Here is a 24,680-nt window from a genome sequence, read left to right as displayed (position 1 = left end):
TTGAATTTTTCTAATTCTACAGTTTATATTCGTAACAGGAGTTTGCCGACGCGAAATAAAGTGTTGCGCAAAGCTTTCGGTAGTCTCACACCAGATAAAGTAGGCGTGGCTTTGTGAAGTTGAAGATGACTCGATGTTGTTGTGTTTTATTTTCTGCTTTAAACCTTAAAAATTTAAGTTTTTGGTTAAAAATTGTTTTAATTGCATTGTTTTTTAACAAAATAAGAGTTTGGTTATATCTTTTTATATTTTAAGATGAACGAAATTTATTTAAAACCACTTAACAAAAAAAACTTCCATTCGAGTTGAAAAGCTAAAACTCCGTTGCCGTAATTTACTCGGTAAAGCTTTCTATATATTTAAGAAAGCAAAACAGTCCCTTACTAAATATGAACTAACTTCTCTCACTTGGGTTTTGAGGGAAAAATATAACAAAAAGCACCAGTACTTCTACCACCTGGCCATATACTACTGCCAGCCATTTTTTTTTTGCTGGTTCTACACCTTTCCAGCCCTATTTTCCCGAGCGTTTTCCCCAACAGCTGCTGCTGCTGGTGCTGCTGCTGTCTATAGTGCTCTCACTCGGGTTTTTTGGGGGTATGGTTAAATTTGGTAGCGCTTTCAGCTACCTATCTATCTACTTTTATATACATAAAAGCTGCCCGGTGTTGGAGTGTACCGCTCGGGGTGGTTTTTTCTTCTTTCTGCTGTGTTTGAACCATACTGAGCGGTAGTTGGTACATACTGACAAACTGAACTTGCGAGCAACACAAAACCGGTAGTATGTGAATTATTTTCTATTCTAGTTGTGTTTTCCCGATGGCATGAGGAAAGTGAGTGAGAGAGAGGGAAAGAGAAAGAGAGAGAGAGAGAGGTGGGTGAAGAACGGAGGGAAAAACACTTTAGGAATACTGCCAACACCGGACGGGAAACACACTCTACTCGATAGATACACCCAACTCTGGTGGACGGTCTGTGGAGAAGGTCCTACCGAGAAAACTGTGGAAGGTTCATTGGAGAAGTCAAATTTCCCTGTTGTTCCCCAACAGCCCACACTTGCCCTTCTTACTCGCTCCACCATCTACCGGTGAGTGCTTTTCTTTGATCGCAGTCCGGAAAATTTCGTTTCGTTCCGTTTGGTGCGAGATAACGATAGGACACCACCAACCCGGTGGTATATTTTAACGCTGGGATGTACGATAAGAGTTACATAAAGTTTCCAATTTTGTTTCGCCCAACAACCATGTTCGCTACACGGATGGATTTTTTTTCCTCTGTCCGCAGTGGGTGGCAATTTTCCGGCTTCATTTTGGAGACATTTGAAGAACGTTCGCTCGTTTTTTTTTTCCCTTTACTGTTGCTACTGAGACATTGAAGACCCCTTCTTTTGGAGGCTGAAGTTACTGATTCGTGGGCTCTCTTCCCCAAACGATGAAGGTTTATAGCAGCACGAGTAAATTGGTCTTTTTCGGAAGGCGCGTTGGCGTTTGCAAAATGGTTTGTTGCCTACAAGGAAAAAAAAAGCGGTGAATGGATCCGAATGGAGTCGAGGCGGGCGCATAATAAGCTTGGTTAAGGAAAAAAAAATAATAAAGGCTATATGTGAAGCATCTTTGGTGATGATGATGTGGATGTTGGGGGACCTCTGGGTACTGGGAAAGCCCAGCACGGGTACTGGCAATTCAAATGAAGTCGTTTAGAAGCGAGTAAGGTGACATAAATCTTGTGCTGTACTGATAAGACTCCAAAAATTGAGCCCTCATTTTGTATACAGTTGTTAAGATATAAAATGTGACACTTTCAAAATTTTACGATGCGTTAGGTTAAGCGATGTAAATTGCTACATTTTAGCGACTTTATACCGTTTTGCGTAAGAAATATTTTTTCTACGCTGAAGGAAATACACAGAAACATAAATTCCTAACCCATTCGATGACTCAAAGTTGACTAATTTATTAAATATGCAATCTTAAAGAGCATTGATACTCCTTCAACTCTAACATCTAATCTAACGCAAAGAAACATTTATTTTGATTCATCAGATTCATCAGATTTTAGGATCATCAGTAAATCAGTAACTTGAAGAATCGCTCGCTCCACATATTTGGTTGTTTGCCTTCGCCTGAACTATGTATTGTTTTATTAATTACCCTTTCCTAGTTGAAGAATTTATGCACACCATCATTAGTTCACCGATCACCGCAAAATGTTTATTTTGTACAACTGGCACACCGGTCATCCGGAAAGCCCATCTCAACCAACTTCGTCTTAGTAAACCTCATTGTGCTATAATTATAGCGTCCGCCGTGTTATACTGCGCCAAGTCTTTTCGATGACATCGGAAAATCACTCTACTACTGTCTACTCCGCCCCAATCAACTCTACTAAGAAATAATTGGCATTTCGCCGATCCTAGCTGGGCCAATAAATTGTGGTCACTTCATGATGAAAGTGATTAAGCCGAACGTATTTCTTGAGGGTGAGTTGGACGGTTTTAAAAATTAACCCCAGAAAACCGTGGCAACAATCAGGTCCCTCTCTGCTTCCCTCTCTCTCTAGATCTAGATTTAGAACAGTATTGTTTCTTTTTGCATGACACGCTTACACGGTGTCCCAGTGGAAGTGTGAACCTTCACGGTTACGATGTGCTGAACGGAGTGTACTATAAACTACGGGAAGGATAAGCGTAAATGTGATTTATTGCTCACACATGCTCCTTCTCGGACGGACGGTTGCTTTACGGTGCAGGAAACGCTGTGTCCCTGTGTCGTTACGGGGCGAGCACAATAATGATGTGCCGACGGGGAAGGCAACAGAAAGTATTTACCGAAAAGATAAGATTTCTGTCTTTGAAAATCAAAGACAGAGATCGAGCTTTACTCTCGAATGTGTTGGCAAACTGTGTTGGCAGTCGTTGGTTAATTGTTGTAATTAGAAGTTTTCTATCTATCCGGGCGGGCCGTTCGGCTGCTTGAGGATTAGTAAAGTTGGGAAGAGCATTTATTTATATGCATGTGGAATAAAAGCATCCTTACACGTGAAGTTGACTGACATTGAGCCGGTGTCGAGGGTGAAGAAAATGGCTTCGAGGTTACGGAGCAGCCTTTGGTAGCTCTAAGTCGGCCGTGATATGGTCATTTTATTATGTGTGGCACCGTATAGAGATTAGGATGATTAATTTGTAAACGAATGTATTTAGAGCGCTGAGTGGGTAGTTCGGAAGATGAGTAAGACTCTGTAGTGTGAGTTTGTTTTGATGTTCATGCAGTTAATGATCGTAAATGAAGAAGTTACTAGCACGGTAAAGCGGTTTGCATTCAAAAAATGTTTTCACTGTTGATTTTAAGAACACAAAATTTCGAAAGAAACGCTTGTTCATTCATTCGCTTTAATTTATTTGCTATAATTTATGTTAATTTAATGTGATTAAATTAATTTTTTTGTTCTTTTTGAATTTATTTATAGTTCTGTGTAGTAAAGCTTCAAACATCATAAGGAATCTTTTGTTAAAATTTTGATTACCCAGATTGTTCTCTAATTTCAGACATTTAAATAAATATTTTATACCTAATTGCAGCAAGCTGAATTGCATATCATATTCCTAAAGCCACAAAATTTTATGGCAACACAATGTTGTTGGAATGGAGAAAAAAAAGAACAGACACAAGACACACTATCAATCGCCACTTCGTCTCGCGCTTTATTGCCCTTTTTAAGACAGTTGGCTCGAAATGGCGGAACACTGTCTAATTAAATGTTAGCCCTACACACACTGGCTGACCGCCACCAGTGCTCTTTATGCGATCGTTGGCATTCGTTTGGGCTTGTCGAAGCCGTCGAAGTGTGCATCGACGCCATTTCAGTGGCAATTCCCCATGACCAGGGACCATGAGTGTCAGGAGTAGAAGAAGTAGCAGTATGCTCTATATTGTGCTTGTTTTATTTTGCTTACTTACTCCTGTTTGCCGTTTATGTACAAGCAGCTTGGCTGGTGCGAGAACGAACAAAAAAGGAAGAATGAAAGAAAAGAAAAAAACCTCCGAAGCAACACCGGAGTTTAGCAGCCGGAGTTCAGCTAATAATATCAGTAGCTGCTCGAATGCTCGAGTGATTTTACCATGACCGAGACCGAACGCCCCGGGATCGTTACCTTTTATGGGGGGGGGGGTTTTCTTTGCGTTATGTTTTTTTTTTGCTTGATTCCACTTCTTTTCCCGCTTGCTCAAGCGACTCCGGTTGCCGTGGTGGAAAAATCGTTGTGAAAACCTTGTTAACCACTCCCTTTTCAGGGCAAAAGTGGAAAATCAAGCTTTGGTCTTGCTTTGGAACGCGCCGCTGTTCGGTTACAGCGGCACGCTATGTACTTTGGCTCGCTCGCATCCTACTGCCATTGCCATTCCATTTCGTTCGGTTTGAGTTTGAGACACATTGGGTTGGTTTTGGTTCGCTGGTACAATGTTACAGGGTTGTTTGCAGTGTTGGAGAGCAGAGGCTCTTTGCTATTTGCTAGTTTCAACAAAGACGAACAACGAATGCTCGCCTTTTGCAGGTTTAAATTCTTGCTGGGTAGCGTGGGATATTGTAATTTTATTGAAATCCGTCTCCAAGATTAAGGTAAATATATTTTTAATTCATACAAATATATGAATGGTTAGCTTTTGGACAGTTTGAGTCGACTGATTGGCATGAATATACGTCCGAGCCCTTCTTTATTTTCTGTTCAACTTTAGCTCGAATTTCCCAAGGTTCATTTGCTCTATTCGAACTAACGATCGGGCATCACTGACTTTAGCTTGTACAGTCTGTTTGGTCTGTTACTACCGGAACACTGGTACTAGAGTACAGTCACTGCCACTATTGTCGACCATACAGACCCGCCAACCATGTTTCTACTACGGTATCCATTAGCTCGAGTTCCTTTTATGTCCCTCAATATGTTTCATCGTATCGGAACAGTTAGCATGAAAACAGTCTTTATGTACGAGTCGGTAGAATTCCGATCACGGCAATGGTCCCTAACATGGCATCTGTTGCCTCGTATGTTTGCCTGCAGACACGGTGTATATAAGCTCGTGGAAATTGTTCGACTGGAAAAAGAGACGAATGCACACACACACACTACGGCAACGAGCAAGTTGTACTTCAATTTTAGTTTAGGACTATCGATAGTCCCCCCGCGTTTAAGTTGGGGTGGAGGGCGTTGTTTGGAAATTTATGGCCACCGGTGTTTCCTGCACACTATTCACATGCCAATTGGGTAGGAATCTCTCTAAGCTTCAGGTCTCCCTGGTTGGAAGATAACAGGGCAGCGTTGATCACTGCTTTTCCCCCGGCAGTGGAGTACGTTCAGGAGTTCAGGAGTGTGTATGGGCCAGTTCGCAAGTTCGAGCAGTTGAGTGTTTCGTACGAAAACAAGCAAATAATTTAGTATTTGTCAGCGTCTTTCTAGTTTTTGGGGGAACAGCACCAACAGAAGGCATTTTGGGACGCCATTGTGATTCTGGCTGGTTGGTAGTACACTTCAGCAACTAGAAAGGCTTTCTATGTGGAATACTGTGAGAGATTTTTGTAGTTTGTCGTTTATAATGTAACAAAATTTTTAGTTTTGTTCCATTATGAGAGGACTCGGCTTGGATTTATGGCATTATCGAATGCATATGAGTAGAGTCATCTTAAAAAGAACTAAAAGTCCTGCTTAAAAAAAAAGTTAATACACTTTGCTTTAATAATTTGAAACACGGGACAGGTGAAACAATATTCTGCTAAACCATTATTATCATTCCCAAAACAAATGAATTAAATAAGTAAATTTTAAACATGAACTAACTTGCTGCAATTGAACGTCACCTTTCCATCGGTATTTTGAACAACATGACAATACTTTGTACACAATTTGTGTCCTATAGCGTACCATCAAGTCGATTTTGCGTCAAAAACAACTGAAAAACATGCTCGAAAGGCCACGCTAACAAAGTGGCCACGTGCTTTGGTCCAGGCCACAATTGGGTGGCCGTACGCAATGGCACGCATATTCCAAAACACCCTATCGAAAGGGCAAAATCGGTCTGATTTGACTTTTAAATGTGGCCAATTATCGGGCGTTTGGTTGTCGCGCTGGACTGGATTCAACTCGGTCGGTCAACTTGTTGACGGATTGCATTTAACACTTGACTGGCCATCCCGTGCCTCCCTGCGAACCACACCTTATCAAAACGCGCAAGCATGAACGCTTCGGCTGGTCTACCTCAGGCAGGAACTGCGACAGAGGGTGCGATATAATCGCAGGGAAATTCGTTTGTTCGTTAGCGGGAAAACAATCGGCAAACAGGGCGATTTGAATATTTGGCTTGATGTGTCTTTTCTAATAAATATTTATCGTGTTCCGTGGGTAAATATTTCACGCCCCCGCTGGTTCGCTGGTCAAGCGTCGCATCGTGTGGCTTCGGTAGCTTCTTCGGTACACAAGACACGCGGTCCGATAACACCCACGGGCAGATCGGTGTGACATCAACGGTCGTTGGGTCGTTTGCATAGGCACGCTGCGACAGTGAGCTTTGTTTGTATGGTGGGTTGAAACGGTGTCGGAGGGGTGCGCGACGACGACGGCAGCGAGTGTTTTGGAAGTTTGGTAAATCTGTTAATTTCTCACCCAGTTTCGTTTGGCGGGGAGGGATGTGTTTAAAGTAGTTGTTTGCTTTTGAAACATCGTTATGAAGATGGCACCTGCGGTAGAGGAGCAGGTTGATCAGCAGCAGGGAAACTGTTTAATCTTACGAATTGTTAACACTTCTTGGAAGTGTTGTATCGCATGTTTAGACAGCATTGTATGAGCAGTTAGCTGAGGCATCTGTTTTACCAATAAGGTTTTCCTGTGTCGGTAGTTATAGATCTATTCTTAGGATTTTTCATGTAAAATTACCTCCAATAATGTATTCCAATATTCTTATAGGTAGGATAGGTTCAAATTTCGTATGGAGATTTTTCCCTTACTTAGTAAAAGGAGGAGGAAAAGTGCAATATTATCGGCAAGAACAATCGGCAAGAAAAGTTGGTACATATTGGACAGATGAAGCGTAAATAGTTCCGGCAATCAAACGGACTCTTTTTGGGGCCAGGCCGTATTCCTTAAAATCTATTCTTATATCTAGCTTTACAATTAAACTGATATCCTATTTTGATGGCAGACATTTCCTGCTTTCTCAATTCAAGTGCACCTTATTGGCTCGGCTCGGTTATGGATGTTGTTGCTGCCAGGTATGGTTCTAAAGTTGTCCGCTCTATGTCTCATAAGGGGTTGGCGACTTTTTGGAGCATCATGCCGCGGAGACTAACAACTGTCTCCCAAGAAAACCCGCTTTGTTGCGGATACTTTGTGGTGAACACTTTGTGAAGGTGCCATAGTATCCAACTCACGCATTTCGCCAACAGTAAAGACTCCAGTCACAGCTACAAGTCGTTCAAACCTAATTCAATTGGTTCAGGGATCTATTGTTGTCGCTGGCGACCCTGACACCTGTAAAAAAGGCATGAAGACGAAAGCCACAGTAACCTTGCAAGCTTACTGCAGTATCGCACCAAGACATTTCGTCAGCGAAAAGGTCGCCAGGTACGTCCTTAGATCTCCTAAGCCAAGTTTTATCGATTCTGGGGCCAAAATAGCAACCGGCGCATGTCGACGCCACCTTTGCGACCGGGTAACAAACAAAGAACAAAAAAAAATCAAGTAAACATAACAAACTACAATCCGCTAATAGGACGAAAGTGCGTACAATTTACGGGAAGGGAGAGGGGAAGGGACCAAAGGACGATTCCCATCTCTTTGGCGAAGTCAAACAGAATCCGCACATATTTGTAGTCCTTCTGTCCCAGGATATCGCACGTCGGTACCGCCGGGGATCTTTCTGATGCCCGGACGAACTGCTAATAGTCCGGGTCTAGCCGCATCGAGCACTACACATGACCAGAGGATGTGGTCAATGTCGTGGTATCCGTTGCTACAGCTACGGACCTTGGAATCGGCGCTACCTATACGCACGATCTACCGGGAGCCCGTGAAACCAGGGACGCAGGGAAACTCGTGGTGGTTTAAAGTAGTTTAATTTTATTGAACAATTAACACATTTTATAATAAATATGTCTTGCAATTACTATCCTAAACAATTACTATCATAACACAATCGTAGAGGATAAAATCAGCAGGAAGTACAAGTTTAAGATTGTTTTAGTTCTTTAAGTTAGAATTTTGAGTCTGCGATATCGGTATCTGTTGCGATTATTTTGAAAATCTCTGATCCCACTACGATTGCGATTGTAGTCATCTCCTACGATGACAACTAGTGTGAGCTTTGCAATATCATCTGACACACGTCACGTCCCTAATGATGTTTTATCTCCTTCTTTGTAATGTAAAGATGTATCGGCAGATGTTTTTCCACTATAACAGGCTTCTCAATATACACCGGGTACGGCTTCTCAACGTGCACAACAAATGGTTCCGGTACGTGCACAATTTTCGTGTGCAGTTTCCGTTCACTCACTCGTTTAGACGTTACGCGGGTGCTTTCGTCTTCCTTGGTCGATACTTGCTTAACCTTCTTCCGTCTGGTGCCACTAACGCGCAACTTCGCCGGCTTACTTTCAACCGGTGGTGTCGTTGTCTCGTGCCGCTGTTCCCCACTGCGAAACGCCTGCGTGTCCTTGTCACTGTCCGGATCGGGCAGCTCCATATGGCGTGGCAGTACGATATCTCTCCGGGGGCTCGGTTTGAGCGATAGTCCCGCACTAATCACTATCACGGTTGATAACACGACCAAAACAAGCTGAAATTGATACAGTTTTGTTTGCCCGTCTCTGGCTGTGTCAAGTTTGGACGATATTGGATGTTTGGTTTGTTCTGCCAGACAACTGTGCTTACCTTCATTGTAGCGCTGGTGAGGAAGTACACACAAATGAAAAGTAAAGTGTAGCGAGTATTTATAATAGGTCTAGAAAGTACCGCACTGTGGAGGAGTGGCAGTGGGAGTGTAATTATGTTACTGTAGCGAAATTGATTTCGAACGCCCCGAATCGAACCGGAACATAGATTGCGTAAGCGGAATAGCTCGACAACCGGAAAGCTGTTCAATCAACCTGAACTGGAACTGGCACGGTACAACGAGACAGTAAAGTCTTCTGAAGGTCGGGAAAGGCGAACAGTTGTAATTTTGTCCGGAGCTCATCGAAGCACAAATAAAAACCAAACTGTTTATGACGCTCGCGACACTTGGGCGGCTTGGCGTGGAAAAACAGACGTGCAAACTGTGCAAGCAAGAAAAAAGTGTCTGCTAAATCGGGCAAGTAACAAGTTGGAAAACAAACTCCACGAAGAAACGGAGAAGGTAGGCAGGCCTTCCCAATTACAGCCTAGCACTTGTGTGTTGGCCGTGCGCGAGTGACCGCGCTAGTGGCGAATACATATTTATAACTGTTAGCATTTCATTTTCGTTTTGTCACTTGTCTCGCCAAGACGTGCGAGGACGTGCGAAAATTTGAAGCGAAATTCAAAGCGACAGTTCGGGACCGAATCGTCCTAGGGGTTGATATGAGCTAGAAATTGCTAAATAAAAAAATTACATCAACTTCAATAGAAATGTTTACTAAAAGCATTTGGAGCATTGATCTTCTTCTACCTACCGTCTAGTGCTTATGATTCAGCTTCAACGTTTCAGGATTCTGTGATGCTATACAACACATTTCGAGCACCTTTCTCGCATCATCGAGATAAAACAATCACTTGGAAAACTTAAAATTCAAACTTCATACTCCTGGACCATCAAAACACCTTTTCCTCACATATTTCTAGAGCATCAACAACAATAACCTGATGGAATCTGTCGTCGAAAAGCGAACAGCACCAGAAGTCGCAAGAGCAGCCATACGAGCGGCATTTTTAACATTCTGCTCAACATAATAAAGATATCACTTCAGGTGAAAAATTTCGTAGGAATCAATAAATAAAGACGTTTTCAGCATATTTCAGCCCTTGCAGTCAACCGGCCCGAATGCGGTCGTGAGGTATCCTTTTTTTTATTGTTGCGCCCGTTTGTGTGCTTTGGCAAGGTTTTCAGTTGTTTCCCGAACCACCAAAACCAACCGTTATCGCGATCGTCAGGAAGTGATCACACCAAACAATACACACATGCACATCATCATCGGGCCACTTGTCACCGTGAGGCTCAGAGCGAGAAATTCAAGTTTCACCCACTGTGGAACGCGGTGGATCCCTTTTAAGTGGAGACAGCACGGCGATTGAAGTGTCTCAAATTTTAAGCTATAAGTCATTTTTATAGCATTGCATTCGATATTTCGGCCCGTTCGATCCTGCGGCGCGAGAATACTACAAGCGAATGATAATATAAAAACCGAAATCAAGAAACTTGACAATTCAGCAAAATTCATGAGCTTCCTACTGGTTCGTTCTGATTGAATGCGTTCCCCGGGACGGCAGGCAGGCAAACTGGCAGCCGACCGAGAGTCGTTCGGAGGGCTTAATCATTACGCAGTCCTTTCCGTGTTCGGCTCGCGCTGTCCAGCTTGACACATTTTTTGTCCCCTGCTCCCAAATACTGGAGACAGCGACGAGTGTTGCCTTTTTGCAGTTGGGTGTAACTGGCATTCGGGTGATCAAGTTCCGCTGGGCGTTGTTTATTTGAAGCGAGTTTTCCAAAACGAACGATGTTTTTTATTTCGCGCTGCAGTTCCACCACCATCCGTGGTGGATGCGTTTTAGACGGGTGCAGCAAACGACTAGGTGACGAAGCCCAGTGCTGCGGTGCAAGTTCGCCACAGTATTCGCGGCAGCCTTGCGTTTGCGGAGTGGATGGGATAGCATTCTTTCTGATTGTTGCAGCGGCTTGACGACATCATCAATCAATATATCGACAAGTTTTTATCAACTGATATAGCCAATACTCCCGAACCCGGGATGCCTGCCTGATCGAACCTGGGCAAGTGTCGGTGTTTGTGGCTGTTAGCGCTAAAATCGTTTTTGGTGTTCGGGTCAACTGCTGCAGCTTTTCGCCAGGCGTTTTTTGTTTTTGTGTTGTCTTTGTTTTGTTGCACGCGAATCAGCATCCCACCATTTTCGGGGAGAATGAAAATGTAAGCGATTTCGATGCAGCGAGACGGAAAGTTGACAGTTTTTAAAATAACGCGCAACTGGGACTGTAATTTAGAGAGCAGCGAGTCATTTTTTCCTTGGTACCGAATGTATTACGGTACCGAATGTAAGCGCGATGGTTCTGGCCGTGCCCATTGTTTTGCAACTATGTGGCGATCGTTTCCCAACGGTACACGGGGGAAAGTTTTTAAGGGCGTGAAAAACTGATTAAGAAAATGAATTGAGAATTGTGCTCGGTGATGGAGTGGTTGCATGTGGAGTTTGTTCAAGATATTTGATAGTTTTACGTTAAATATTTTATTTTCCGCATTGCGCATTGGTACAGTTCATGAAGCGAAGTACAGTTCCGTTACAAAGCGGTTTGAAGATGATTTTTAATTTTTCAGTTTCAATTGATGAATTGAAACAAAAAAAAAATCAGTCAATAGAAGGCATTTTGAAAGCAAGAACTCTTAAGGATGTAGCGCTTAAGAAAGCAAGGATTAGTAAACGAAGAAGTACTTTCCTTCAAAGTGGCTTCGGTTTACTTATGTGACCGTAACATTTGAACAACAACAAAGGGTACATCCTCCTCATTGGTGTTGCATTCGTCAATTGTTGTCACCTGGACTGTGAAACAAGCGTGTCGAATTCACGAGCTACAACACACGAGGCGAGCCGGCTTCACGGTGGCTTAACAACGTTCACAATATTGACGCATAGCAGTACCGGGTAAGCAAACAAAACATCCAAAAACCAGTATAGCTGCGTAAAGAGCGTAAAAATTGAAGGATGTGGCCTTTGTGGTTTGTTGCGGCCGGGCTCTGTTGGATTGGTGTAATCAATAAACAAAATTCTGTACCATGAAACCGTAACGATATCAATTTGAAGAAGTAGCAAATACATAAATCATGTTGCGTTACATTGTTCAGCGGCCGCATCCTTCGGAAGATGCTATAGAAAGGGAAGGTTACCGGAACCAACCATTTTTTTTGTTGGCTTTCTGTCGCTGTCTATCTCGTCGTGCTTACGTCGAAACAATCTTCAATTTGTTCTAGCAAAATATGTTCACGTTTAAACAAGGAACTCTTGGAATGGGGCGTATTTTATGGCGGAAAATTTTCCAGCAACATTACAGCTTCACTCCTATCGCAAATCTGTCCATTCGATCCGTTTCAAATCGATTTAGCTCCTCTCATGGGACTCAGTGTTAGCAGACAGCTTAGAGAATCGGAAGCAGAAGTGCTATCTTAAAAATGTGAGTTAAAGTACGAAAGTAGTCTTACGCTCTAATTGTAACTAAATCTCCCAAGGTGTCGAAAGATGAAACACGAAACTGAGCAAATTCTGGATGTCTGGTGATAGTAGCAGGCAAGGTAGCTTAACAGTATGATAAGATGTCATAAATATGAGAACGTTTCATACTCACTGGCATCGGTGGGGTGATCTGAAAAATTTGAAAGGCGCAAACGATTCATTTCGATAGCTGTCAATCGCAGTCTGGAGGGATGTCAGCCCTCCGCACACCATAAGCTACCCCTTTTTCCGACCATTATCGAGCGAAAATTTATGATGTTGTTTACATATGATCCAAGTGTGGCATGTGTCGTCGATGGGAGGTATGTTGGTATTTCTAGCTTTTTTTTTGTCGAATTTTGATTGAATTCAGTCGCGACGCAGAGTATCATATGGACGTCCGCCTTTTCCATTTGCCTTTCGATGCGTGGATTGATGTGATTGCGATACGTTTTGTTTGCTATAATTGGACGATCAACTGACGACCCGAACCAGAGACGTAATATTTATCATAGAGTAATTTGAGACTATTTGTGACTGTTTATGATTTAATAAATTCTTATTCTATTATCTCAAACACAAAACCTGAGATTTTAGAGTTGATGCTAGGACAGCAGCTATTTTGAAGGTATACTCTCTCAGAAATCTTTTTCTTAGTAATTTATAGCACTTTATGACACATTATTTTGTTGTAGAAAAAGCAATTTATAGCGAATTCCATTTTTCCACCTAAAATTCTCAATTCTGACTGAAACATGTTCATCATGCCTGACAGCAAATGATTGATTTTAGCATCGTGTTACGTTCGTCGCTTTCACCTTAGTCAATTCTCACCACTCACAGATCTCCGTAATGATTTGGTTGAATGCCAATGAAAAAGTGTGTGTGTGTGTTTTTTTTGGTTTTGTTTTATCCTTTCCGTATCGTTACTTGTGCTCCCTAGTGTTGGCAATGTTTCCTGTTTTGCTATTTATCCTTGTAGAATCCGTGTGAACTGTGTGTTCTGATTGTTTCCGGTTTTCTCATTCCACTCTCTCTCAATCTCACTCTGCCCAAATTTTGTCTGAATATCGTCGGAAACGCTTCAACAGCTACACGAGCATCCTAGAGTATGTCATCATTTGTCGGCGTTTATGGTGCGACATGTGATAGAAGAATGTAACCATTCTCGAGTGTGAGCACTCGTTGTCCTTGGTGGCTTGCGAAAAAAAAAAATACTACCGAGGGTTTGATGCTGTCCCACCAGGTCCACTCCGTGGCGGAAGACGTCACGACGCCTGCTGGATATGCTTCATCGAGCTTGAAACTGTAAATTTAATTTAGCAAACAAAGCGATGGCACTATAAAACAACACTCAACAAATCGTTTCATCCTGCCGTTTTTGTGCACATCCGCGTTCGCGCCCGTGTCTGTCCACGTGAGGTTCGTCCATGTTTATGGGTGATGCCGGAAGCGCTCGGGGAACAGTTTCCCTTACACACATGTGAATATGTTAAGCCAAGCAGGACTGAGCACGAAATCGTTCCGGCTGCAAGGGCGAGAGAGTTAGTCTTTAGCAAATGAAGGGATCAAAATAAAAATTTTCGCAGCTTAAATGTGAGGCAAAAAATGCAGCATTTGGATGTGCGAAGAAAAAAACTTTGTCGAAGGGAAATGTGTGTCACAAAAAGTGTGAATTTACGACCCTGTTGTTTGTTAGCGAATTTGATTTTTACACGACAAAATTGACGATATGAAATTGAGCTGAGGATAGGAATGTGGCTCTCCCAGTCACAGTGTGTGTGTGTTTTTATTATCGATTTTTGTGCAAACGAGTTTTGCAACTATGTGTCAAATAACGAGGAATGGGTTGTTTTGGGCGCTTATAACTTAATTAAATTTAAACTTCCAGTCGATAACTTCAATCAAAAAAGTTGATTTGAAGTTGCAAGTGGAACGAGGGCTATAAAAAGGTTGAGAGATATCAAAGTTGATATTATTTGTTCGATAACTTTCTGTAACTACAAAGTAACGATACACTAGCGTCAAGAGAAATGTTAATATAAAATAACTAAAGGAGCTAAAAGAAGCATTTATGCAGCCATTGTGAACATTCCACTATTTCGTTCCATGTACCTTGTAACTCAATATGACAAAATGATAATTCTTTGAATAATTTCTCCACACTTCATGCGGATGGGTTAAGGTATTTTAACCGTTCGGATTGTGAAGCATGAACCTCGGTTTAGTTAAGTACGTTCCTTTAAACAAAGTGCGTTGGACAATGGTGTATTTGATGGTAAAAAAAAACTCGTGATTTCAAAAGGAAAATCAATAAACGTGTCATAGTATAATTTAATGTACCAAGATATATAAAATATTTTATAATAATAAGACAAACGAATAACCACGAAAAGAGGTAAAGAAATCGAAGATAAAAAGCGGCAATATGGGAGTAAAGGAGAGCAATCGCAACAGCAAATAAATAGAGAATATATAATGGAAATAATCATCATTTGTCATATACAATTTAGCACTACTGTTTTCGATACTCTACGAAGCAACAAACCAAAGAGTTTGTTGCTATTAAAAGCATCATCAATGTCTTGCCTTTGTGTGGCAAATTTGAGCCATGTATTCGTTTTATAAATGTACAATTATGATGACTTGCCACGCTATCAGATCACTGTTCAGAGGCAGGAAGAATTCGCCGATGCTGCGTTGCCTGCCTGTAGTTCGCAGTTCGGAATGTCACCGAATGTCGACTACCTGTCCTTAAACAATTGACTGTGAATGCCGCTTGCGTAGCCACGGCTATTGAATGCACTGCTCTGCTGCACTGATTTATGTTGGGCCCAGTAGTCTTCCGCCAGAAGCACCAGAAATACGTATGGTGCGCGCGTGAGGAAATGTGATGCGGATTAAATTGTTTTTCACGAGTGCGGCGTGCAAATTTGCATTGAATAGTGATGGGAAACGTGGCGGGCAAAAGACGCGATTAGCTACACTGGTGCACACACACACACACACACACACACGCACATTGTACGTAGTGTATCCGCAAAAAGAGTAGAACCAGAAGATGAGCACTGTGCCAAGTGTTCCAGTCGCACAAGGATATGGAGTTTGGAGTGTCATTTTCCGATTTAACCTCAAACAAACAGGGACATGCTTGCCGGGACGGGTCGGTGTCGAAGGCTGTCGAAGTGTTTCACCCACCCAAGTCAAGTGTGAGGACGATGTTTCGGGCGGCGGGCACTAAAAAAAGCGCTGAAATCGAGCAACCGAAGTGTTTCCAAAGTTGTTCAACATCGTATTGAATTTAAATATATTATGCAAAGTTTTATGTTAATATTACTTTAACATTTGTGCGCGCGCGTTCAGAGGGAGCACAGCGGATACATGGAATCTGTATCGGCGAGAAATTTCCCGACCTCGTGAGGGTGTCACCTACCAGAGCAAATCAAACATTCGAACTGTTTTCGGTTGGGGTTTTAGAAATATTGCTCAAATAAAAATGAAACGGATGAGTATCTGGAAACCCGTCAAGTACTTCTTCCGTGTGAGTTGCCTCAAGGGTTCTCCATAAGACATCAATGTCAACATATCCGGCAAAGGAGGAATTCAAAAGGATATGTAGTCTCACTAGAATGCACCCTGTCTGAGCGTGGACGTCGAGCTACCGTTTTTAAATCTCACCATCCATCTCCTCTGTCTCGCGTAGCAGAGTCACGGACACGGTTGCTAGTTCGCATTTTGCGGATTAACGTGAAGACAAGATTTATCTTCTTGTCAGAGATTTTGAGCTTCAGCCGCGTTCATTCGTACCTGTTGTAAAATTTGACTGCGAACCGAATTCAACTGTTTGGTTGTGTAACATGGACGTAACTGTACGTTTCGTGTGCTTGGGATGGGAATAAAAAAAAAAAAAAAAGGAGCGACGGCCATACAATGTTTGTGGTGCTCTGCTCTGAATTTCCAATTTACCGTTTAATGCTGCGTACGACGACTTGTCGGTGAGCCGCTTTTACCGATGCAACGGATGCACCGCGTGTCCGTACGTGCCAAGTCCATGGAGCGAGAAAAATCAACCTCGGTTGCTATTTCGACGGGTAGCATTACGTGCCGGAAAAGGGTGTGCGAACAAATAACGAGCGTGTGTGGTGGCCAGTTTTGGGCGAAATTAATTTTGAATGCTGGAATTATGATAATTTCAATTAAATTAATTCCAATTTTACAACATGCCGGTGTCGACTGAATGTGGCCACGAGGTGATTCTTCGAGTCTAGTTCGGTTTGTTGATAAGAATTGCAATGGAGAGGTTGATTTAGCGGATTTTTTTATCCTGTGTATCAAGTATTTAATTTTATGGCAGCTTTTACTGCTGAGAGTTGCCGTGATTGTCAATGGTTCAGGAATGGTCCAGTTTCCTAAAAACGATTCGAAAAACGATATTTTAGAATTTCGTGCTAACCCTTTGCAGACCCAGGCTATTAGAAGAAAATTTGGCAAAAATATGCTCCAGCCAATGAGAAAAAAACTCTACAAAAATTCCAATTGTCATAAAGAATCGCACTGAAGATTCAAATTTCGAGCAGCACTTTATAACTTCTCAAATCTGAGTAAATTCCTCAAATAAACATACACGTGTCATCGCACACACTTAAATGCTTGTTTTTGAAGCAACAAAAACAAATTGGATGAGGTAAGTAAGCTTCGTGACCGTATAAGACATTGTAATCCTTTTTATGTTCGCCCTTGCATGAGGTGAAATTAGATTTTTTCTTCCCAATTTGCCTTGCTGCGCATTTTTCCCGGCCAGCTCATTCACATGCCTCGTTCCGTTCATAAATCTGGTGTGTGCAAATCTGCTTTGATGCCCGTGTTGCGATGTGATCCGGTAGCGGCAGGTTTTTAAATATCGTTGCAATCAGTAAGGCATATAAATAACTTCCCCGGCACTGGTACGCCGGACGAGTTCCCTTACGCATCCGGTACAGTTTAGTCAAATTCTAAGCCTGTGGTGGTGGTGGTGGCGGCGATATATTGCAAAATACTGGAAGACGCGTGCGAGGGTAGCATCAGCAACCTCTCGAGCAGCATATGTGCGTTGAGATTGAGCAGATCGGCACGGAAGCGGAAGCAATTTATGCAAAATACCGAAAGCGATAAACGATTTTGTAATCGAAGGTTGGTCGGGCTTTAAAATTGAGGTCGAGTGGGCTTCGAGACAGAAGTTAGCAGACCTGCCATTCAGCCTGGGCCAGCCGATAAGTGAGGACTCCAATTTGCAAAGGGAGTAAAGGATTTTAAAGCAAACGCCCAACACGAAGGCTCTCGGTTTCGGCTACGATGCAGGCAGCCATGCATGCAGCAACTTGCTCAAGTAGGAAAAAGGGGAAACGAAGGGTCCCTCGAGCAGGAAGCGTATTACATATGTGAGATGGAGATAAGTTACACTAGTTCTTACCACGAGGGATTGGATACAGAAGTGTTCAATGAACGGTGCAAGTCCTGGCCACTTGTAGTATGGTTGTTTTTGTGCCCAACGAAATGGGATAGCTAGGTGGTAAAATTTTAAATTGGGCAATTTGTAAACAAATAACTCCTATCGAGGATTAGCGTGCAGCGTTATCCGAAAGGGACCATGTTGCTAACACATGTGATCCAATTTTTCTAAGTCAGCTTACGAGTAGATGATCATAGTTAAGGGAGGTGATAATTTTGCGAGTTCGATTGCTCAACTGATGGGAAGGATATCTTGAAAGAACGAATTTTAGGGCCCCTAAAGTCACACAAAATCAGATCTGTGTCTTGTCCACAGAGCGAGGTTTGCGTGGACACGTGACAGATGAATTATCCTTTTTCTAGTCTAGTCTCTATTGTTGGAGAGAGAGAGAGACTTCCTTACTGACTGTGTCTCAATATCTCAGTTTGGAAGATTTTCTATAAAACTTTTTTTTATTTTACATTTTTCTCTTAATTTTCATTTAAATTTTATATTTTATTTAAACCGGCTTAGTTAAGAGGTTTAGATAGAATAATAATTTGAAATCAATTATCATGTTCTATTCACCGCGAATGATTCCCCTAAAGAATGTTGGTGTACAACAGCGCAGCATCAGTTCAACAGCTTGACAAATTCATGCAAAAACTGCAAACAAGGTTGCCTACCGACAGGGTTTCAGCTACTTTCAAACACTCGTGAGCAAGGGTGCTGTCCGCAAGGGGCCGACAGTAGCAGCAACAGCATCAGGATGTGCCGACAAATAACGCTATACGCTTTTATGAAGGAAGAATGAAGCAAAACGGTTATCAACATTGTCATCTCGCGTTCGTGTGGAGCTTTGACACATCAAAGCCTCTTGTTGCAGCCGCTGCACCGGCTGCTCCCTACCAGCACAGGCACGGTGGAAAATTGGCACACGCGGTCGCGTTTCCTTGACCGTTCGACCAATTCGGGCAGGCCGGGTATTCATTTATGCTAATACTTCCGTTGCACCGCCGAGTTGGGGAGATTCTCACCATCGCAATCCACTCCCTCGCCCTAAAGTGGTGCGGGTTGAAACGGCTTGACGACTGTCACATTTACGTACCAACCGCTCGGGCATTCTTATCCGAATGCCAGGCCACCGTTCTTGGTTGCAGGATTTGCTGGAGAAGGGCTCGGTGGAAGTGAAAGGTAGATACAAACAAATGGCAACTGACTGAGCGGTTTGATTGATGAATGACACCGCCGAGGCCCACGGAAGCCTCGTGTCTCATGCGTTTGCTGGTGGCTGATTTATGCAACCATTTAGCAGTGTTTAGGCTTGGGTTTGCTTGGGAAGTTGCGATCGATCCGATCAGTTTTGCAGGTGACCTCGGCAAGTTGACAGTGCATAGAAAATGGCAAACAGTGCTATCGTGACGATCCGATCTAGTTGCATATCATTTGCTACGAAAAAATACATACTTTTGATGGATATATGACGTCCTACATGGACACTGGGAAAGAGCTATGTAGTTATGATTTTTCAAATTTAGTAGCAACTATTTTTTGGATAATTTTCTAAATCCTCATAAGCGTTTCGTTATTGGCAGAATCGTATCTAATAGATTTTTTTTTTGCTCCAAACTGATGAACCAGTTTTTCAAGAATAGAGTTTTGTTTTGTGATGTCATCTGAATCCTCTTTTACTCAGTGTGCGTCGTTGGAATTGACGGATTTCCTTCGATTGATTATCCAACAGTGTGCTGCCACTTGCTCGTTGCTCACTGTACCATATTTCCGCTCTGCTACGGAACGCTTCAGCAAGACAATCCTTCCAACTACGGCACAAGAAGAAAGTGCAACAAACGAGCTGTGTACGAATCAGCACAATCATTTGCCAAAAAGGTGAAACACTGGCTGGTGTTCGGCACGGAAGGAGTGTTTAAATATTTAAATCGACTATTGTTTGCCAGCGTATGCAAGTACACAACCACAGCCGGACGGACTGCCAATCCGGGATTCGGGTGAAACAATGGGTGATACGAATTTGCCTATCGCGGATGTGTTACCGAATGGTAATGAGAAAAATTGCCTTCACACCGTGTATGACGGGTGACGGGCGGCAATACGCGTTGGGCAAAAAGGGCAGCTGTTGTTTGATTGGAGGTGATACCAATTTTGAAAGGTGGAAAAGGAACTCTTCTTTTCGAATGTTTTTTTTTCCTATAAGAAGAAAATATTTTTTACTACCTCAAGTTAGTAAGTAAATGATGAGCTGAAATTCTTTATTTCCTAATAATTTTTATAAAACCGCCTTAAAGAAATTATATAAGACAAATAATTTAATTAAATAAACATGATAAACATCAGAGAAGATGGACAAAACGAATGAAGATAAATGAGAGAAAAAATAAAACGAATAAAACAAAAAAAAAATAATTCAAAATAAACAAATAAAATAAAACTGATCTAGGCAATCTGAATGAAAATGATCGAAAATATATAATATAAAATATAACATAAAATATACAATTTTCAAAGCATTTCTCACTCCCTTTAATTGCACCGTTTTGATGGTCACTTATCAGTTTAATAATATTCACATTTATTGCCTCGCACTATGATAGCGAAGAGCAAAAAACTCCAAACTCCAAAATCTAATGACAACTGTTTGCTCATTGGCCCTCATCAAGCGTTTTTCTCCAATTTAGCGTAAATGAGCAACCTTCTGCGACGTTCTGCTTCCTTCTGTTTTGTCCCAGTGGTTTACCGTGCACGCCCGATTGTTTGAAGGGCGTTGAAAGACAGAGTGCTTCCGGAGGGGGAAAAATTGCTTCCAGTAAAACCAGTGCCTCCAGCCTGCCCCGGGAACCAACGCCAAAAAGGGGGCCGTTGTATAAATGATAAGATTATGGGCAAGTATTATGGAGTTATTTTTCAAGGGATTTTTATGAGTTTTTCTTCGCCCACAGGCCCAGAGTGTCAGTTATTATCGCTGCTATCGTTGCCCTTACTCGGGTTTTCTTTTTTTTTTTTCTAACCACTTCACCGCTTTTCCGATGGAGGGTGAACGATTGGGTGGGTGTCTAGCTGTAGTCCTTCGTGCTTGATTGTTGTTCTAACGAGAGGGATTTTAATGTTCGACGACATTTTGCAACGCTCGGTGCGGGAATGTGGCAACACCGGAGCGTTAACAAACCGCACACTGCAGACAGATAGTTGTCGAAATATCGCTTCGACGCGGCCAATGAGTGATTCTGATATCGTTTTAATGCTGCACGTTGCCGCCAGCGCACTGGTGCTCGTGCCGGACCGGACGCCCAAGCGCGTAAATGGTTTGATTAAATTAAATTCCGAAAAATTAATATAAATTTAAGCTCTAAAGTAGACGACGGCTTCACGACATGCTTCAGACGGGTGATAGAAGCGAGCGCGCATCTTGTGGGCAGGAAGAAGCAGTGAGCGCAACAGAAGAAATGAAACAGATTTTTCTTTTGAAGCCGCGTACTTCATTAAGCATTTTTTCCTTTGTGTAATTAGAAGCTGATTAAACGGTGAGTGATAACAGCAGTGGAAGCTCGTTGACATGTAAAATTGCATCGTTACAGGCGGGTCGGTTGGGAGGTGGAAGTGACTATGGTAGGAAATCTTGGCTGTTGTTGAGGGGAATTTTTCATGTTTAAAGACATCGTTTTTAGCAGCTGTGAGAGCTTGAATTTTATCAGTTCAAAGTTATCCTTTACGCCAACAGGAACTGCTTCAGTGTACAATAATTCGTTTGGTGTATAAAACGATTTTTTGAAATATAATAACGTATGACTCAAGCGGACTTTTTTTCCTATAGATATGATAGCCCCAGCAACAACCGAATCTGAGCTTATCCTTCTTTAGAGTTAATAGATGAGCATATCAATTTCAACGAATAATGGATAATATGTTTTACTTTCACAAACAGTTTCAAATACAAACCAAGAGAACGCTGGTATTTACAACACTTTCCTCACTACTGTATTTATAAATGTTCAACCGAAGCGAGTGTAATAAATTTTCCCTCCAACAAAAACCAACATATGAGCAGCAGAGGATGGGAAAACACAACAACACTGTATAAATCTTGCAAAATAATAAAATATAATTTCATTTAACACACCTTCGGGATGTCATACTTGCTGGCATGACTGTTTTTTCCACCTCCTGCGGAATGTACCGAAAATTCGTACACCCGCCAAAATGTCACCGTGCCGCAAGCGGAATGGTGGCTTACCCCCGTGCATGCAAGGACAACTTCATCATCTGGCAGGCTTGTGGCGGTTTTTGCGGGAAATTGTTATAACTCCAGGGTAGCGCGTGTAACGAACGTGTTGGGTGTGGGAATGGTGGAAGGTGCTCTCTCTCTCTCTCCCGTTTGCCCTCTAATAGTCATGTTTATGTACATTTTTATTATTAAATTAAACTCACACAAACCGGCAGGAGACTTATGGTGGTTTGCTGGATGCTGGGCCGAGAAAATCCTCGCCCGAGCTATGTCAGCATGGTGCCGAAATTGCGCTCGCTGCGCTATACCAGTGCGGGGAGTCAGAAAGCGAGCAACACACATCCAGTAACAATTATACTTTATGTGGGGCTTAATCATGTGTGAAATATTTTGGCCGTACAAAAAAAAAAACCCCTTTTTCCGGGAGTCCGGGTCAGGACAAAGTTAGCGATGTTGGCATAACATCGTGGCAATCGTGCGGACCCGCTTTGGGGTGTTTGGCCTAGGAAGATTTCAATTTTAGGTTTTCATGGCGTTCATGCGCGCCCTTGGGTGGTTAGAAATTATCGCAAAGGAATGTTGTAGTGTGCGGTGGCGTTTCAGAGAAGGAAAGGATGCCCTACAGTGCTCAAATAGCCGATTTTCTAATGTAGGTTTGAATGAAGAAGGTTTAAGTTAGACAGCAAATTTTACATGAATAAATCCATGTTTTTATATGGAAAATAGATGTAAGAATTTTGAATAGTTTAACTTATATCCAATTGAATTTTAACAGTAATTGATACAAAGCTTTATAGTATTCAATTAAATTTATAACATATTCGACGATGGAATGAATAAATGAAGAATGAACATCAAAGAAAACTTTTTTCTTATTATTACTTCATTCAAATAGTTTTACAAAAGTAGCTAAAAACATAATATAAACTGCATAAAATCACTCCCTATTTTCAGGCTGAAGAAATACACTCATAATACATAATAAGCAATTGCTCTAAAATCGTAACTGGCAGTAATCAATAATCATCAAGTAATGGAATTTATCCACAATCATCAAATCGTTACACACATCAATAACGTTTCCGCCACTTGCGTTCAATAAAGTCGTACTTGAATTTATTTCTACCTTTGAGCGTGGTATTTCGCCAAAATGCCCCCTGTCATCGTTCGTGCTTCTACTACAGCAACTGGCCGGATGTTGAGAATGGGCACAAGACTTCACATGGTACACCCTCGGCAGTTACGCGTTATGCACACCGAAAGTGGCCCCTGTTTGGCGGATTAGTTCAGTTATCAGGCCAGAAATAAGTCACCGTGTCTTCCCAGTTGCCCGTACGGTCGGAAGCGCAACCGCCCGCGTATGCTACATATCCATGAAATCACAATTTATATTGTAATTAAATCATATTTATTACGCACGGTGTGGAGTGTGGCTAGCGCACGCTAGCAAAACGGTTGGTAGTTATTAATAAAATAAATAATAGAAGTAATAACTATAGTGGCCATGATGGATGGGTGCCGGCATTGGTGGATAAAGTCGGCTTTCTTCCGAGGCGCAGGTAGCGTCAGGTGACACATCACTTTCGTTCACGTGCGTCCTTGAAGGTGCTTTGTTCGGGTGAATCAATACATGCTATATCTTCAAGGTCTGTAGGCATCCGAAAAATCGAGCTCCTACTGTCCTAACTTCTTCGAAGCAAAGAGTCATTTGACTTGATTTTATGCGTGATGCAGAGTTTTTGGCAAGAGTTGGAACGTTTTGCTCCAAACCGGGAAGGTAACACTCCATCGCCATGCAGGCCAATTGTTACCGTGGCAAGTTATTTGATAAACTTTTGCAAAACACTAGCCCACCCGGGTTTTCGCAATATGAACACCATCACGTGGCCATCTAGTTGGCAAGTCAGCATGTTTCGGGGCGGTGATAAATGATCCGGTGGCCGAGAACCAACTGTTACCCGAATGAGATTGGCAACTTTTCAGCATCACATCATCATCATCACCACCAACGTCGTTCGTCGTCTGGCTTTTGGCCATTTGGGGAGATGGTAAGGAGGATGTAAACTTATCTAATGTCATGACTGTTTGGGAAAATACGTGCACACACCATGAAGGAAGTGTGTTGCATAAAAAAGGATGCACGTTTGGAGTTTGCCTCGGTGTACACTATGGGATTTAGAGTGGTGATAACATTTGTAAGTAAGATTTGATATTTTTGTACACTTGGCTATAGTACAAGCTACTCTTTCTGCTTGACTTAATTTCCTGTTAGGTCACGAAGCTATCGAAAGACTTACTAGACTTGTTAATATCACGTATTAGTCAGTACTCCCTACGGAGAAACCTCGGTTTTCCGTGTCTCTACCACCGGAGTACACGTTGAGGTAATGATTTAGATTCTTGCAGGATTTTTATAGGGCTCTTTAACTGCAGTTTAAGCTCAGCTCAACGAGTATGGTAGCTTCCACTACATATGCAAGGAAAGCAAAAACATCGAAAACCAAGGAAAATGGCTTCGAATGTTCATCTGATTTCGTCGC

The 24,680-nt window shown here is 42.2% G+C and overlaps 3 protein-coding genes across 3 annotated transcripts in view; 1 reads left to right on the top strand and 2 right to left on the bottom strand.

Moving 5' to 3' along the window:
* LOC126568301 (microfibril-associated glycoprotein 4-like) overlaps window positions 1-24,680 on the top strand; it is a 566,870-nt gene that overhangs the window by 373,613 nt on the left and 168,577 nt on the right. The window lies entirely within an intron of this gene.
* The window catches only part of LOC126568442 (histone H1B-like), a 236,502-nt gene that overhangs the window by 90,830 nt on the left and 120,992 nt on the right, over window positions 1-24,680 (bottom strand). The gene's annotated exons all lie outside the window — the stretch shown is intronic.
* Window positions 8,376-8,920, bottom strand: LOC126567652 (uncharacterized). The gene is made up of 2 exons (XM_050223869.1): window positions 8,915-8,920; window positions 8,376-8,819 (listed from the first exon to the last, which is right to left on the bottom strand). Exons 1-2 carry the CDS (start codon window positions 8,918-8,920, stop codon window positions 8,376-8,378), a joined length of 450 nt encoding a protein of 149 aa, XP_050079826.1.

Source organism: Anopheles maculipalpis, chromosome 2RL (assembly GCF_943734695.1).
Source record: "Anopheles maculipalpis chromosome 2RL, idAnoMacuDA_375_x, whole genome shotgun sequence".
NCBI classification, from domain to species: Eukaryota; Metazoa; Arthropoda; class Insecta; order Diptera; family Culicidae; genus Anopheles; species Anopheles maculipalpis.
The sequence above is the reverse complement of the archived record's forward strand: the minus strand, read 5'-3'. Positions and strand labels throughout refer to the sequence as shown.